At 48.2% G+C, this 16,266-nt stretch overlaps 1 protein-coding gene across 1 annotated transcript in view; it reads right to left on the reverse strand.

Annotated features, from left to right (window-relative positions):
* Nucleotides 1-4,011: 4,011 nt before the first annotated feature.
* UBXN11 (UBX domain protein 11) overlaps nt 4,012-16,266 on the reverse strand; it is a 65,455-nt gene continuing 53,200 nt past the window's right edge. Inside the window, exons 13-14 of the mRNA XM_068269218.1 lie at nt 4,582-4,707; nt 4,012-4,508 (exon numbers count right to left, since the gene is read on the reverse strand). Coding sequence (XP_068125319.1) covers nt 4,334-4,508; nt 4,582-4,707 — 301 coding nt within the window. The 3' untranslated portion in view covers nt 4,012-4,333. The remainder of the gene's footprint in view (nt 4,509-4,581; nt 4,708-16,266) is intronic.

Raw genomic sequence — 16,266 nt, forward strand, 5'->3', positions numbered from 1 at the left:
TATGTGCCCAGTCTATGCAGCCAGGGGGTATATGTGCCCATTATATGCAGCCAGGGGGTATATGTGCTCAGTCTATGCAGCCAGGGGGTATATGTGCCCATTATATGCAGCCAGGGGGTATATGTGCCCAGTCTATGCAGCCAGGGGGTATATGTGCCCAGTCTATGCAGCCAGGGGGTATATGTGCCCAGTCTATGCAGCCAGGGGGTATATGTGCCCATTATATGCAGCCAGGGGGTATATGTGCCCATTATATGCAGCCAGGGGGTATATGTGCCCAGTCTATGCAGCCAGGGGGTATATGTGCCCAGTCTATGCAGCCAGGGGGTATATGTGCCCAGTCTATGCAGCCAGGGGGTATATGTGCCCAGTCTATGCAGCCAGGGGGTATATGTGCCCATTATATGCAGCCAGGGGGTATATGTGCCCATTATATGCAGCCAGGGGGTATATGTGCCCAGTCTATGCAGCCAGGGGGTATATGTGCCCATTTTATGCAGCCAGGGGGTAGGAAGAGTGCAGAGAGGAGACGCAGGGGGGCAAGGTAGTACTTTTACCTCTCCTGACGGAAGCGGCGATCCTCTTCTTGCGGCGAAATGGCCTCCGGGTGGCGGTGACGGGCGATCCGGGGGCAGCGGCGGTGACGGGCGATCCGGGCAGAAGCGGCGCGGGAAGAAGCGGTGCAGGTGTCCTCTTCGCGGGCTTCCTCTCCAGGCAGCGGCGGTGACGGGATCCGGGCAGCAGCGGCGGTGAGCGGAGGCGGAGGCAGCGGCGGTGAGCGGAGGCAGCGGCGGTGAGCGGCGGCAGCGGCGGTGATGAGGGCTCCGGGCACTCTCCAGGCATCTGCGGCTCCTCTTCCCACAACAGCGGTGGCTGACACTTGTGGCGTCTAGTATAGACGTCACATGCGGTGTCAGCCAACCAGGGAAGAGGAGCGAGGTGGGTGGGAAGCAGAGGAGGGGTGGGTGGGTTAGGAGGAGGGGAGATCAGGAATAAATTATAGGTAGGAGAGCCCCAGGCATTCCAGCCCCCGGCGACGGCGACAATAAGTCCAATGCAGCGTTATGCTGCAAAATAAAAGCAGTCATATTTCTAAAAAAAATGGAATGCAGGATTAGCATCTTAATCACTTAACCACCCTGGCGTTCTGATTAAATCGCCAGGGTGGCTGCGGGAGGGTTTTTTTTAAATAAAAAAAATACTATTTCATGCAGCCAACTGAAAGTTGGCTGCATGAAAGCCCACTAGAGGGCGCTCCGGAGGCGTTCTTCCGATCGCCTCCGGCGCCCAGAATAAACAAGGAAGGCCGCAATGAGCGGCCTTCCTTGTTTTGCTTACATCGTCGCCATAGCGACGAGCGGAGTGACGTCATCGACGTCAGCCGACGTCCTGACGTCAGCCGCCTCCGATCCAGCCCTTAGCGCTGGCCGGAACTTTTTGTTCCGGCTACGCTGGGCTCAGGCGGCTGGGGGGACCCTCTTTCGCCGCTGCTCGCGGCGGATCGCCGCAGAGCAGCGGCGATCAGGCAGCACACGCGGCTGGCAAAGTGCCGGCTGCGTGTGCTGCTTTTTATTTGACAAAAATCGGCCCAGCAGGGCCTGAGCGGCAGCCTCTGGCGGTGTTGGACGAGCTGAGCTCGTCCAGACCGCTCAGCAGGTTAATACACTCAGAACAGTTGCTGTTGAAATTTTATTTTTATGGTGACAATACCGCTTTAAAGGGAAGGTCCGAGCAGCTTAAAAAAAAAAGTCATTTACTTATCCAGGGCTTCCTCCAGCCCCTAGCAGCCACTATGTTCCTCACCGCAGCTCCACACTCAGCCGCTGGCTCCCAGTCCCCTCTGCTGCAGAGGACGACCTTGCCAGGTCGTCCTCTGCTGCGCCTGCGCCGCCGTCAATCACTCACGCAGTACAAAGGCTAGGGGCTGGAGGAAGCCCCAGGTAAGTAAATGACTTTTAAGCGGCTTGGACCTTCCCTTTAAAGTAAACCTGGGATGAGTGAAAGTAAAAGTTTAATACATACCTGGGGCTTCCTCCAGCCCCCTTCAAGCTGCTCGGTCTCTCGCTGACTTCTTCCGCCACCTGGATCCTACGCTACAGGTCGCTGGAATTTTCCAAGTTGGTGCTTACTGCGCATGCACGACCCCGTCGGGCTCCCATTGCCGGGAGAGTTCTGCACCTGCGCAGTACTACTGTGCAGCCGCAGAACGCTCTCAGCCATGGGAGAACTACTGGGGATCGCATGTGGCTGGACTGTGTCTGCGCCAACTTTACTAGGACCCATAGCAGAGGATCCAGGTGGTGGAGGACAGAGAGGGACTAAGCAGCCTAAAGGGGGCTGGAGGAAGCCCCAGGTATGTTTTAAACTTTCACTTATCTCAGGTACCTCAAGTGACATGAGATAAACATATACTGTATGCAATAGATACTAGCACTACTAAGAAATTATGTGTAGTCCCTTTCATTTTCCATTACTGGAAGAGTTAAACCGAGTTTTCTTCTTGGTCATATTTTCACAACTTTAAATAAAAATTAATTTTAACCACTTGATGACCCAGCCTTTACCCCCCCTTAAGGACCAGCGCTGTTTTTTGTGACCTGTGCTGGGTGGGCTCTGCAGCCCCCAGCACAGATCAGCTGGCGCGCAGAGCGATCAGATCGCCCCCCTTTTTTCCCCCCTATGGGGATGATGTGCAGGGGGGGTCTGATCGCTCCTCCTGGCTGGCATGTTGCGGGGGAGGGCACCTCAAAGCCCCCCTCCGCGGCAAAATCCCCCCTCCCTCTCCTACCTGGCCCCCCTGGTGATCGGGGCTGCACAGGACGCTATCCGTCCTGTGCAGCCTGTGACAGGATGTCCTCTGTCACATGGCGGCGATCCCCGGCCGCTGATTGGCCGGGGATCGCCGATCTGCCTTACGGCGCTGCTGCGCAGCAGCGCCGTACAATGTAAACAAAGGAGACAAATGTCTCCTACGTTTACATTTAGTCTGCGAGCCGCAATCAGCGGCTCGCAGGCTATTCACGGAGACCCGCTCCGTGATCTAACAGGAAACGGCCGCTCGCGCGAGCGGTCTTTCCTGATTAATTAGGGAGGCGACTGGTCCTCCAGCTACCACTTTGCCGCCGCACAGTATGAGTGTGCGGTCGGCAAGTGGTTAAACCACCAGCAAGCAAGAAAATACTCAAATAATTTTGATAGTAATTTTTCAACTACCCTTAGGTCCTATTTCAATTGCAAAATGCTGAAAAGTTATTTTAACTGCTTAAGACCGCTCCACGCCAACGGGCGCGGCAGCGGCGGTAGCCCCAGGCCCGCCTAACGCCAATTGGCGTCAGGACCTGGAGCCGGCTACTGAAGGAGATCGTGAGGGTGCGCGCATCTCCCTCTTCAGTCTTTGAGCGGCTATCTCCGCTCGGGAGACTGTTAGACGGCGTGATCGCCGTCTATTTACACGGTACATCGCTGCGATCAGCAGCAGTGCTGTGCTAGGGACAGCTGTGTGACACGGCTGTTGCCCTGGGGGACAAGAGAGCGATCGGCTCTCATAGGCAGAAGCCTATGACAGCCGATCGCCAGGATTAACTGGCTGGGGGGAGGGAGGGGTTTGCTGGAAAAAAAAAAAAAAAAAAAGGAAAACATTAAAAAATAACACAAAAACACACACAAATATTTATTTAAAAAAAAAATAAACAACTGGGGAGCGATCAGACTCCACCAACAGAAAGCCTCTGTTGGTGGGGGGAAAACACTCCTGTGCTGTGTTGTTCGGCCCTGCAGCTTGGCCTTAAAGCTGCAGTGGCCATTTTAGTAAAAATTAGCCTGGTCTTTAGGGGGGTTTGCCACTGTGTGTCCTCAAGTGGTTAAAAAGTGAATTGCAGGTGGGCCAGTGTGTGTATTCTAAACTGCAACTCTAACAGTATGATGCAAAGTTATAAATAATATTATGTAACTAAAAATGAGACTTTTCTTTACTGCTAATGTTCTATTAATCATCCATACTACACATTCAACTCATTATTTCATAAGTTTATTTTCGCTTCAGTGTTACTTAAAGCAATCATTTATTTAAGCTATACCCATCCCTTGAAGAAGACGCAAAGGTAATCAAGAATGCTGCAGTGGTTGAAGCTTTAGTAAGGAGTTTAGCCGATCTTCTTCTTGAAGACACATCTTTGACTACTGATGATACTGGCAAAAGAGTGATCTTGTACTGTTAATTCTATATTACTCTAATAAAGCATATATATCAGGGAGGAGGCACAATGTGGAGCATATTTCTTTTTCTTGGAGTTCCATATTAATGACTGTCTGTACTATTTGTACAAGTGGCTGCTTAGAAATTATTGTAGCCATTCAGTTGTGCGATATGTGCAGGTTCTCTCAAGTGTTTTCTTCGGAGAAGCAAGAACGCATTGGGTACGAGGCCAGCTTCTTGGAGAGTACAAGCATCACTGTCATAAACTCGATGAGGAAAACGATTGACTATATCGTATGCTTCATCAGTAGTTCTGTGAGTAAAAGGAGAAGATTGAGTATGATTGGAGCACACCAGCAAGCTGAATTTATGGGAACTGTACTCACCTGAATTGTGAGAGATAGGTCCGCAGATCTCCAAGTGTTTCAGAGGACAACATGCGCACCAAGTATGTGTCATCTCCGGTCTCAGATTTGATGCGTAACGTAGAGACAAAAACATCCACTTGAGAACTTTAAATTAAAACAGAAAGCATGATTAGCCCAGCTTGTCTAAAAATATTTTTATTTCCAGTCTAATGACAAGTTTCTTATGTCTTGCATATGTGTACTGTTGTTGTACTGGTAACATCTGAACAGGAATATAGTATGGACAGTTTATGGCATAGTATGTTCCAGATGAAGTGGAAACATTTCAAAAGCATATTTTTAAACACTGATCAATGCATACTATAGGCAATTACTACCTTTGCAGGCACAACCTGGAAGTAATGTGAGCATCTTAAAGTGGTATCGTCACCATAAAAATCAAATTTCAACAGCAACTGGTCTGAGTGTATTATGTGATAAAGATGCTAATCCTGCATTCAAAACTTTCAAAACTTTTTCTGCTGTTATGATTTGAAATTATCACATACTTAAGGAACACTGGCCCTTTAGTAGTCGTGCCAAAGAATTGCATGCTGGGGGTTCTTTTTATCTATAATCTATTCCTCCTTTTCCCTTTATTTCCCTGCCAGCTTCTTATCTGAGACCTAATCCCCTACTCACGTGTGTTTACAAGCAAGGCTGAGGCGACTCAGCGATTGGAGGAGACAAGAAAAAAAGTAAAGGGCAGAAATGACATCCCGAGTTAGCCTTAACTGTGGGCAAAAGATATGGCCCCCACCAGGAACAGAATTCTTGTAATTTACTATGTAACATTCACTGAAATCAAAACGTGGACAGTATAATACATGTTATGTAAGTAGATCAAGTATTTATTTACTTATATATGTGGTTTTTTCCCTGGCATAGTATGGCTGATCCTACTGCTTTAAAGAATACATGACCCGTGGCAAAGCTACCTAAGGTAAGCACAGAGGTAAGGTCATGCTGAATCAACATACCTCTGTGTGTTTATTCCTTTCTTCATCCCCCCTCTCCCATCACCGTAATCTCTTTCTTAAGGAGTGGGGAAAAGGAAGGAATGGGAGGGTGATGGGACGGAAAAAGCAAGCCTGCCTCTCTTCTTGTCTGAAAATTTGACTTTGGTGGAGAATTTTTCAAGAAGTGAAAACAGTAACCAGGAGGAACACGGAGAACAGACAATGCACAGAGATTTATGGATCCAGCATGAATTGCCTGGGGTCAGGTATGCTTTAACCACTTGAGGACCACAGTGGTAACCCCCCCCCCCCCCCCCCCTAAAGACCATGCCTTTTTTTTTTTAGTAAAATGGCCACTGCAGCTTTAAGGCCAAGCTGCAGGGCTACACAACACAGCACACAAGTGATCCCCCCAGCCCTTTTCAGAGCTCTCTGTTGGTGGGGCCTGATCACCCCCCCCCCCCCCAGTGTTTGTTTATTTTTAATGAATATTTATTTATTTTTGTCTTATTTTTGACTATTTCTTTGTTTTGTTTTCAAAACCCCTCCCTCCCCCCAGCCGGCCAATCATGGCGATCGGCTGTCATAGACTTCTGCCTATGAGAGCCGATCGCTCTCCAGTGCCCCAGGGGGACTACCGTGTCCCACGGCTGTCCCCAGTACAGCACTGCTGCAGATCACAGCGCTGCACATGTAAATAGACGGCGGGTACGCCATCTAACAGTCTCCCGAGCGGTGAAAACCGCTCGGAGACTGAAGGCGTGACGGAGCTCCGCCCCCTGAGCTGGAGATGCGCGCACACCCTGTGCGCAATCTGCAAACTGCAGCCCCAGGACTTGACGCCAATTAGCTTTAGGAAGCTAAAAGCATCAATGTGGGTATATTAGATTGTTGTGCAGGTTTAAGTTAACAGATTAACTATTGTTAGAAAACTGTGTGACTTACATTCCATTGCTATTAATGGTCATATACACGAGTGGAATGTTATCAAACTGATCTGTACTGGTCTGTGGAGCAGCACATGAAAGCAGATTAGATGCTGTCTTCCTACAACTCAGCGCTTGTAGAATCTCAGTCCCAGATCATAGTAATTCCTAATGCAAATTTATGCGGTTAGGGAATGGCTCAATGAAATGCAGCAGCTGCACAAATTTGCATGAAATGTACATCAACAAAATTTTTTGCATTTCATTTACTATTTCTCCTTTTGACATACTTCAGACTCTCCTCTACAGAGTTATAAGAAATGGCCAATGAGATGATAGTAATTTTAGTCCGATTACAATTTTGTGTTAATTTTATGTGAATTTATAGAGCTTGAAATTGGACCCTTCAAAATGAGCAGCTACTGTATTTGATTGGTCTTCTTCCAAGCTGCATACATTTGCATTAACGTTTACATACAATCTGCATCAACACACAATTCACTAGCATCAGTGGCTGACCTCGCACCAAATGGAGATCGGCAACGTGGTGTGTGACAACTGCATCAATCTCATTTCGGCTTTGAATTTGGGAAAGTGGACACATGTACCCTGCATGGCACATGTGCTAAATCTAATAATTCAGAGATTTGTGTGTAAGTACCCAGGCTTACAGGACGTCCTGAAGTTGTCCAGGAAGGTGTGTGGGCATTTCAGGCAGTCTTACACGGTCATGGCATGCTTTGCCTGGATCCCGGAGGGCTACTGCCCACCCTAAAACTAAGTCAGCCCCTCCAGCATCTCTGCCTGCACGCCGTGTGACTGCCTGCCCCAAGACTAAGTCGCTCCCCACACAGCATCACTGCCTGCAGGGCCGCTTGACTGCCTTCTCCGCCACCACCCAACAGGGTCCAGGACTCCAGGCGGATTACTGAATATTTAAGGCCGCTGCTAACAGCGGCCGCTATAATAATTTTTCTGGTGCGTGTACATGCCTGCCTAATTTTTCTGGCTGCACTGCAGCTGCACCAACAAAACAAAAAGCATGTACATGTGTCAATTCCCCTTCGTGATCGTTACCTTGCCGCGGTGAAGGGCCTTGCGTATCACAATGAAGCAATTACCGACGGCTATGTGAGTGTCTCAGAGGGGGGGGGGGGGGGGGTGGCACACCCAAGATAATAAGGTCGGTGCTTTATTGTGGACAGACCAAATTCGATCAGCTGGACAGTCACTGTTGTTCTGTCATTGAGCTACCTCAGCCCGGCGACCATATGGGCTTGAAAACCGCCATGGCCTGCACTCTCGCCATGGTGCGCACCAGTCCAGCACGACCGTCACTACACAAACAGCTGTGTGCGGTGCGTTACACAGTGAGTTTGGTGTGTCAGTGTGAAGCAGTACTCTAATTACACTCCCTGATTGATGTATACATATGCAAGATGTTTTAAAGCACTTTAGGCCTCCAATTTAGCATGCAATGTGATTTCTGCCCTTAAAACGCTGCTTTGCGTCAAATCCAGATTTTTCCCCGGGACTTTTGGCGTGTATCCCACTCTGCCATGCCCCCCTCCAGGTGTTAGACCCCTTGAAACATCTTTTGCATCACTTTTCTGGCCAGCATAAATGTTTCTAGTTTTCAAAGTTCACCTCCCCATTAAAGTCTATTGTGGTTCACGAAAGTTTGCGCGAACCAAACATTTTACGGAGGTTCGCAAACCGAAAATCGGAGGTTTGAGCCATCTCCAAGAGTTATATGAGGGCAAACAATGATGATGGTATAGCTCAACACAGGAGACGGCAATGAAGCTATGCTTTCTATAACTTGAGCAGATTAGTATTCTGGGTATTAAAAAAAAAGAGCCGAAGAGCTAACTGATTCTTTAGATACATGGCCGTGACTGTACAGGCGGGAGGTGGGGGGGGGGGGGGTCGGAGGGGAGTCTGCGCATCACCTGTGACCCAAAGACGTCAGGACAGGTGAGTTTTTAACCCCCCATCCATCATTAAGACTGAGCCTGTCAATGAGTGGGACTCTGTAAAGCCCCATCTACACGATACGATTCTTTGTACGATTCGATTACGATTCTATTTACGATCCGGTTAAATCCGACATGTCCGATCGGGATTCGATTCGATTTATTTCGATTTGCCATTGTTTTGCAATTGCAAATCGAATTGAATCGAATCGAATCAGGATCGGACATGTTGGATTTAATCGGATCGTAAATAGAATCGTAATCGAATCGTACAAAGAATCGTATCGTGTAGATGGGGCTTTATGTCATGTCCTCAGGGTTGCTGTCTTTTTTGTTTGTTAAAATAAAACTGAACAAAAAAAAGATGCATGAGTGGTGGGGAACAACAGTGAGCAGCTCTACCTGATCTGGATAGCCCCCAGATTTGAACTTGGGACCCTAGCTCTGCCGGTTGAGAGTGCCACCACTCTGCTACTGTGCCACCCGTCAGGTGCTAACATGATAAGGTGAAGTATCATAATGCCTATATCTGAGTGTTCATCAGGTCATATAAACTTTCACTGTCATCACAAATGTGTTTTGGGGAAATGAGGGTGGCATTGTGTTCAGCGGTTTTCCTTATTCCCCCCACACACAATTTGGGACCTTGTTATCATCACAGGATAAGAAATGAATTTAAACTGACAGACTGCATACCATGCCTTTGCAGAGGTGGAAGTCTAAATCCACCTTTCCCTATTTGCTTTTGTATTTTAGCTTCTATGCTGCTTTAGCCAGAATGCACATGTGATCAGATTGTGTCATGAAGGAACAGCAAGTCATTTGAAATAAAGCCAAACTGTTAAGTTTTGGCAGTGATCAATTGCACAATAAAAGCTAGCTGTGCAAAGGTCCTTCCACAAACGCAACAAAAGTTATTTAGGTCCAGAGAGTCTAAAGCTAGGTACAAACATCAGATAAAAGTCTTTGGAAAATGAAAGATCACAGACCAATTTTACCCCATTCCATGTAGTATGAGAGCATACCTACAGAGTCTATTCTATTCAGCTGAACTCCCCATTAGTTAACCTCCTGGGCGATACAATAATATCGCCAGGGGGCGGCGCAGCACAATTTTTTTTTTTTTAATCATGTAACTAGCCTAGCATAAGCTACATGATAGCCGCTGTGCAGCGGCATCCCCCCACCCCCTCTGATCGCCTCCGGCGATCAAAGCAAACAGTAAGTCCCTTTCAGAACGGGATTTCCTGTTTGGCTTCCCCCATCACCATGACGACGATCGGGATGACGTCAACGACGTCGTGACGTCAGAGGGAGTCCCGATCCACCCCTCAGCGCTGCCTGGCATTAATTGGCCAGGCTGCGCACGGGGTCGGGGGGCGGCACGGCACAGCGGGTAGCGGCGAATCAGCACAGAGCGGCGGCGATCGGTATATACACGCAGCTAGCAAAGTGCTAGCTGCGTGCAACAAAATAAAAATTATGCAAATCGGCCCACCAGGGCCTGAGAAATCCTCTGCGGCGGCTTACCCCAAGCTCAGCTCGGTATGATCGCCCAGAGGGTTAAAAAAACTTTACAGGATGCTGTACACAAAGATGCCGTACACATTGAAAAGATCAGTATCTGCAAAAGATCAGTATCTGCAAAAGATCAGTATCTGCAAATTGCATTCATAGTCTATGATATCTGCAGATCTCATACACACCTTGTTTAATGGACATTCATCTGCAGATCAGGCAATCATCTACAAATCTGAAGATCCATCCTGGTGGATCTGATCTGCAGATGAATGCCTATTAAACAAGGTGTGTATCATACTCTGAATGCATTTTGCAGGAACTGATCTTTTGCATGTGTACAACGTCCTGTAAAGATTTTTATCTGATGGGGAGTTCAGCTCAGTAGAATAGACTGTGTAAGTATGGCTCTCATACTACATGGAAGGGGGTAAAATTGGTCTGTGAGCTTTCATTTTCAAAAGACTTTTATCTGATGTGTGTACCCACCTTAACAGCTTGGTAACCAGACTGCTAAGATTTGTGTGAAATGATGCTTTTGCAGCTAAAAATCCTGACTAAAAATGTTATACCTATGTCAAGAAGCTCAGAGAACAGCGAGTTAGTTTTCAGGGCCTGGGAGTATGACTGCTACTGAAAAATCATTCCCCACTGTTCAGACTGCAGGCGCAGGGACAGGCACAGACTGAATCTCCCTGAGACAATTGAAGCCTACAGCACTGTCCGTCTGTGGTGCTTGATGTGGCCAGTGTCCGGACTCCTGACCAATTTGTACGATCCTCTTGATCCTACAAACGGTATGAAAGAACTTATCCTTGCTTCCCTCCCCCTCTCAAACACAGAATCAGTAAGTGGTTGTTTCTCATGCTATTGAACACTCACAAGATTTGATGTTCTGGATTGTATGGGGTAATACAGCCAATTCAAGATTGACTTATGAATACTGCTTGCAACACGCTGTTTGATTCCAATGGGAGCAATTGATACCAATATGATGGAATGCTAAGCAAGAGCAATAGACTTTTATTGAAGCAGTGGTTAATATCCATTTGAAAGCCCATGCTGAGGCAGAAGATTTTTGGGGAAGGAATGTTGCTTTTTTAATTGTGCATATTTTTGCATATATTTTTTATACATAATTTTAGCTTGTCTGCAGACATTTTTTATTGAATACATGAATGGCCATTTGCTGCATATCCATGATTGAGATAGCTCAGGGTCACTGACCATCAACCATATTGAGGCAAGATCTTGCAGTGTATGGAGTGTTGGGTGCAGATTGTTGCTGAATTGGTTGGATGTGTGATGTTGGGAGTTTGATTGTGGGCTTAGTGGATGGCCTTTGTGGATGAGGAATGAATTGTGCATTAATTGAATGCTGTGCATAATAATTTTCAATTTAACGCTCCTGGCGGTAACCCCGACCTACACTCGGAGTAGCCGACGCAGAGGATTGCATGGCCCCGGGAGGGATTTTTTAAATAAAACTTGTTGTAATACTTGTAGCTTGCACTAGGCTAGCTACCTGTGTCCCCCAAGTCCCTCCGGTCCCCTCCGATCGCCGCCGTAATACGTACCCCCCAGGGATCCCACAATGGCGCAGCCTCCCAATCAGCTCCAGGCTTCGCTATGGGGAGGATCGGGACTGCACATGACGTCATGATGTCGATGACGTCATGTCCGATCGTCGCCATAGCGACGACTGAAGCTGCGGTTCTTGCGGGATCGCGGCTGGGTGAATATAAGCGGCGGCGATCGGGTGGATCAGAGAGGGACTTGGGGGACACTGGTAGCTAGCCTAGTGCTAGCTACAAGTATTGCAACAAGTTTTATTCAAAAAATCCCTCCCGCGGACGCAGCCACCGAAACTGTGTACCGCCAGGAGGGTTAATAAGCTGAGCGCGCAGGAGTTCCAGTTTATAATTCTGTCAGATATGCCAATAATGTCAGAAACACCTGTTCTGCTGCATGCTTGTTCAGGGTTAGAGAGAGATGATCAGCAGAATAGCCAGGCAACTGGTATTGCTTAAAAAGAAATAAATATGGCACCCTCCACATACCTCTCATTACAGTTCTCCTTAAGGCTGGTTTCACAGTGGGACGTTACAGGCGCACGTTAGAGCAGCCTGTAACGCACCCCACCGCACAGCAATGAAAAATCAATGGGCTGTTCACAGTGCCCACGTTGCGTTACATAGTAACGCTGCGCCACCAGACAACGTACTGCATGCAGTACTTTCTACCGGCAGAGCCGTGTTAGACTGCTTGCACATGCTTAGTAACGTTGGGGAGGAGCGGAGAGCGGCCAGGCACATGGCTAATTAATATTCACTGCACTCAGTGACGTGCAGTGTTTACTTCCTGGAGCGGCCGCTCTGTGCAGCGATTGGCCGGCGGGACCACGTGATGCCGCATGCGCACAAGAGTACGCATCACGGACGCCAGAGTGAGCTGCACAACGCGGCTCACTCCGACGTCCGAAGCAGGGAGCACCAGGCGTTGCGTTTGGGGCACGTTATGCAACCATAACGTCCCCTAAAACGCAACATCCTGGTGTGAAACGAGCCTTAAGGTAAACATTTTATTTGCCTGTCATTGAAAACATAATTTTTTTACCCACAGTTGGATTACCCAAGCTGTACAGCCATTGTGACAAGAGGGGCAGCTACTCGCAGCAAAGGCCATAAGTGCTTTCTATGGGGAAAAAACAAAACCTTTAGCATCATAAAGGTTTTACTGATTTTTCCCCAGTATAGCCCATATGCAATTCACTTTTTCACCTGAGTTTTCTCCTAGGTGATAATTTTAAACTTGTCAATAAAATGCCTTTTAAGCCACCAGAAAGAAAGAAAATACTTAACCACTTCCCGACCGCCTAACGCACAGAGGCGGCCGGGAAGTGTGCCCTGCAAGGACCGGCTCACCCACAGAGGCGGCGGTCCTTGTAAGGGCATGGGCGGAGCGATCTGCGTCATCCGTGACGCGATCCTCCGCCGGCGCCTGCCGCCGCTCACCCGCCGCAACATCCTGCCGGCCATACGGAAGCGCCGGCGGGATGTTAACCCCGCGATCGCCGCATACAAAGTGTATAATACACTTTGTAATGTTTACAAAGTGTATTATACAGGCTGCCTCCTGCCCTGGTGGTCCCAGTGTCCGAGGGACCACCAGGGCAGGCTGCAGCCACCCTATAACGCACCCAAGCACACTGATTCCCCCCCCCCCCTGCCCCAGATCGCCCACAGCACCCCTCAGGACCCCCTCTGCCCACCCCCCAGACCCCTGTTTGCACCCAATCACCCACTAATCACCCATCAATCACTCCCTGTCACTATCTGTCAATGCTATTTTTTTACCCCTGCCCCCTCCTGATCACCCCCCCACCCCTCAGATTCTCCCCAGCCCCCCCCTCCCCCTGTGTACTGTATGCATCTATCCCCCTGATCACCTGTCAATCACCCATCAATCACCCCCTGTCACTGCCACCCATCAATCAGCCCCTAACCTGCACCTTGCGGGCAATTTGATCACCCACCCACACCAATAGATCGCCCGCAGATCCGACATCAGATCACCACCCAAGCGCAGTGTTTACATCTATTCTCTCCTCTAAACACCCACTAATTACCCATCAATCACCCATCAATCACCCCCTATCACCACCTGTCACTGTTACCCATCAGATCAGACCCTAATCTGCCCCTTGCGGGCACCCAATCACCCACCTACACGCTCAGATTGCCCTCAGACCCCCCCTTATCAATTCGCCAGGGCATTATTTACATCTGTCCTTCCCTGTAATAACCCACTGATCACCTGTCAATCACCCATCAATCACCCCCTGTCACTGCCACCCATCAATCAGCCCCTAACCTGCCCCTTGCGGGCAATCTGATCACCCACCCACACCAACAGATCGCCCGCAGATCCAACATCAGATCACCACCCAAGCGCAGTGTTTACATCTATTCTCTCCTCTAAACACCCACTAATTACCCATCAATCACCCCCCCTATCACCACCTGTCACTGTTACCCATCAGATCAGACCCTAATCTGCCCCTTGCGGGCACCCAATCACCCGCCTACACGCTCAGATTGCCCTCAGACCACCCCTTATCAATTCGCCAGTGCAATATTTACATCTCTTCTTCCCTGTAATAACCCACTGATTACCTGTCAATCACCCATCAATCACCCCCTGTCACTGCCACCCATCAATCACCCCCTGTCACTGCCACCCATCAATTAGCCCCTAACCTGCCCCTAGCGGGCAATCTGATCACCCACCCACACCAATAGATCGCCCGCAGATCCGACGTCCGATCACCTCCCAAGTGCAGTGTTTACATCTGTTCTCTACCCTAAACACCCACTAATTACCCATCAATCACCCCCTGTCACTGCTACCTATCAGATTAGACCCCTATCTGCCCCTAGGGCACTCAATCACCCGCCCACACCCTTAGAACGCCCTCAGTCCCCAGCCCTGATCACCTCGCCAGTGCATTGCTTGCATCTATTCCCCCCTCTAATCACACCTTGAGACACTCATCAATCACCTCCTGTCACCCCCTAGCACACCTACCCATCAGATCAGGCCCCAATTTGCCCCCTGTGGGCTCCTGATCACTCGGACAAACCCTCAGATCCCCCTCAGACCCCCTTCCGATCACCTCCCCAGTGCATTGATTGCATCTATTTTCCCCTCTAACCACCCCCTGAAACACCCTCAATCACCTCCTGTCACCCCCCTAGCACTCCTATCCATCAGATCAGGCCCAATACAACCTGTCATCTAAAAGGCCACCCTGCTTATGACCGGTTCCACAAAATTCGCCCCCTCATAGACCACCTGTCATCAAAATTTGCAGATGCTTATACCCCTGAACAGTCATTTTGAGACATTTGGTTTCCAGACTACTCACGGTTTTAGGCCCGTAAAATGCCAGGGCGGTATAGGAACCCCAGAAGTGACCCCATTTTAGAAAAAAGACACCCCAAGGTATTCTGTTAGGTGTATGACGAGTTCATAGATTTTATTTCTTGTCAAAAGTTAGCGGAAATTGATTTTTATTGTTTTTTTTTTTTTCACAAAGTGTCCCTTTTTACTAACTTGTGACAAAAAATAAAATCTTCTATGAACTCGCAATACACCTAACGGAATACCTTGGGGTGTCTTCTTTCTAAAATGGGGTCACTTGTGGGGTTCCTATACTGCCCTGGCATTTTAGGGGCCCTAAACCGTCAAGGAGTAGTCTTGAAAACAAATGCCTCAAAATGACCTGTGAATAGGACGTTGGGCCCCTTAGCGCACCTAGGCTGCAAAAAAGTGTCATACATGTGGTACCGCCGTACTCAGGAGTAGTATAATGTGTTTTGGGGTGTATTTTTACACATACCCATGCTGGGTGGCAGAAATATCTCTGTAAATGGACAATTGTGTGTAAAAAAAATCAAACAATTGTCATTTACAGAGATATTTCTCCCACCCAGCATGGGTATGTGTAAAAATACACCCCAAAACACATTATACTACTTCTCCTGAGTTTGGCGGTACCACATGTGTGGCACTTTTTTACACCCTAAGTACGCTAAAGGGCCCAAAGTCCAATGAGTACCTTTAGGATTTCACAGGTCGTTTTGCGACATTTGGTTTCAAGACTACTCCTCACGGTTTAGGGCCCCTAAAATGCCAGGGCAGTATAGGAACCCCACAAATGACCCCATTCTAGAAAGAAGACACCCAAAGGTATTCCGTTAGGAGTATGGTGAGTTCATAGAAGATTTTATTTTTTGTCACAAGTTAGCGGAAATTGATTTTTATTGTTTTTTTCCACAAAGTGTCATTTTCCGCTAACTTGTGACAAAAAATTAAATCTTCTATGAACTCACCATACTCCTAACAGAATACCTTGGGGTGTCTTCCTTCTAAAATGGGGTCATTTGTGGGGTTCCTATACTGTCCTGGCATTTTAGGGGCCCTAAACCGTGAGGGGTAGTCTTGAAACGAAATTTCTCAAAATGACCTGTGAAATCCTAAAGGTACTCATTGGACTTTGTGCCCCTTAGCGTAGTTAGGGTGCAAAAAAGTGCCACACATGTGGTATCGCCGTACTCAGGAGAAGTAGTATAATGTGTTTTAGGGTGTATTTTTACACATACCCATGCTGGGTGGGAGAAATCTCTCTGTAAATGGACAATTGTGTGTAAAAAAAATCAAACAATTGTCATTTACAGAGATATTTCTCCCACCCAGCATGGGTATGTGTAAAAATACACCCCA

The sequence above is a fragment of the Hyperolius riggenbachi genome, chromosome 2 (assembly GCF_040937935.1).
Source record: "Hyperolius riggenbachi isolate aHypRig1 chromosome 2, aHypRig1.pri, whole genome shotgun sequence".
Classification (NCBI taxonomy): domain Eukaryota; kingdom Metazoa; phylum Chordata; class Amphibia; order Anura; family Hyperoliidae; genus Hyperolius; species Hyperolius riggenbachi.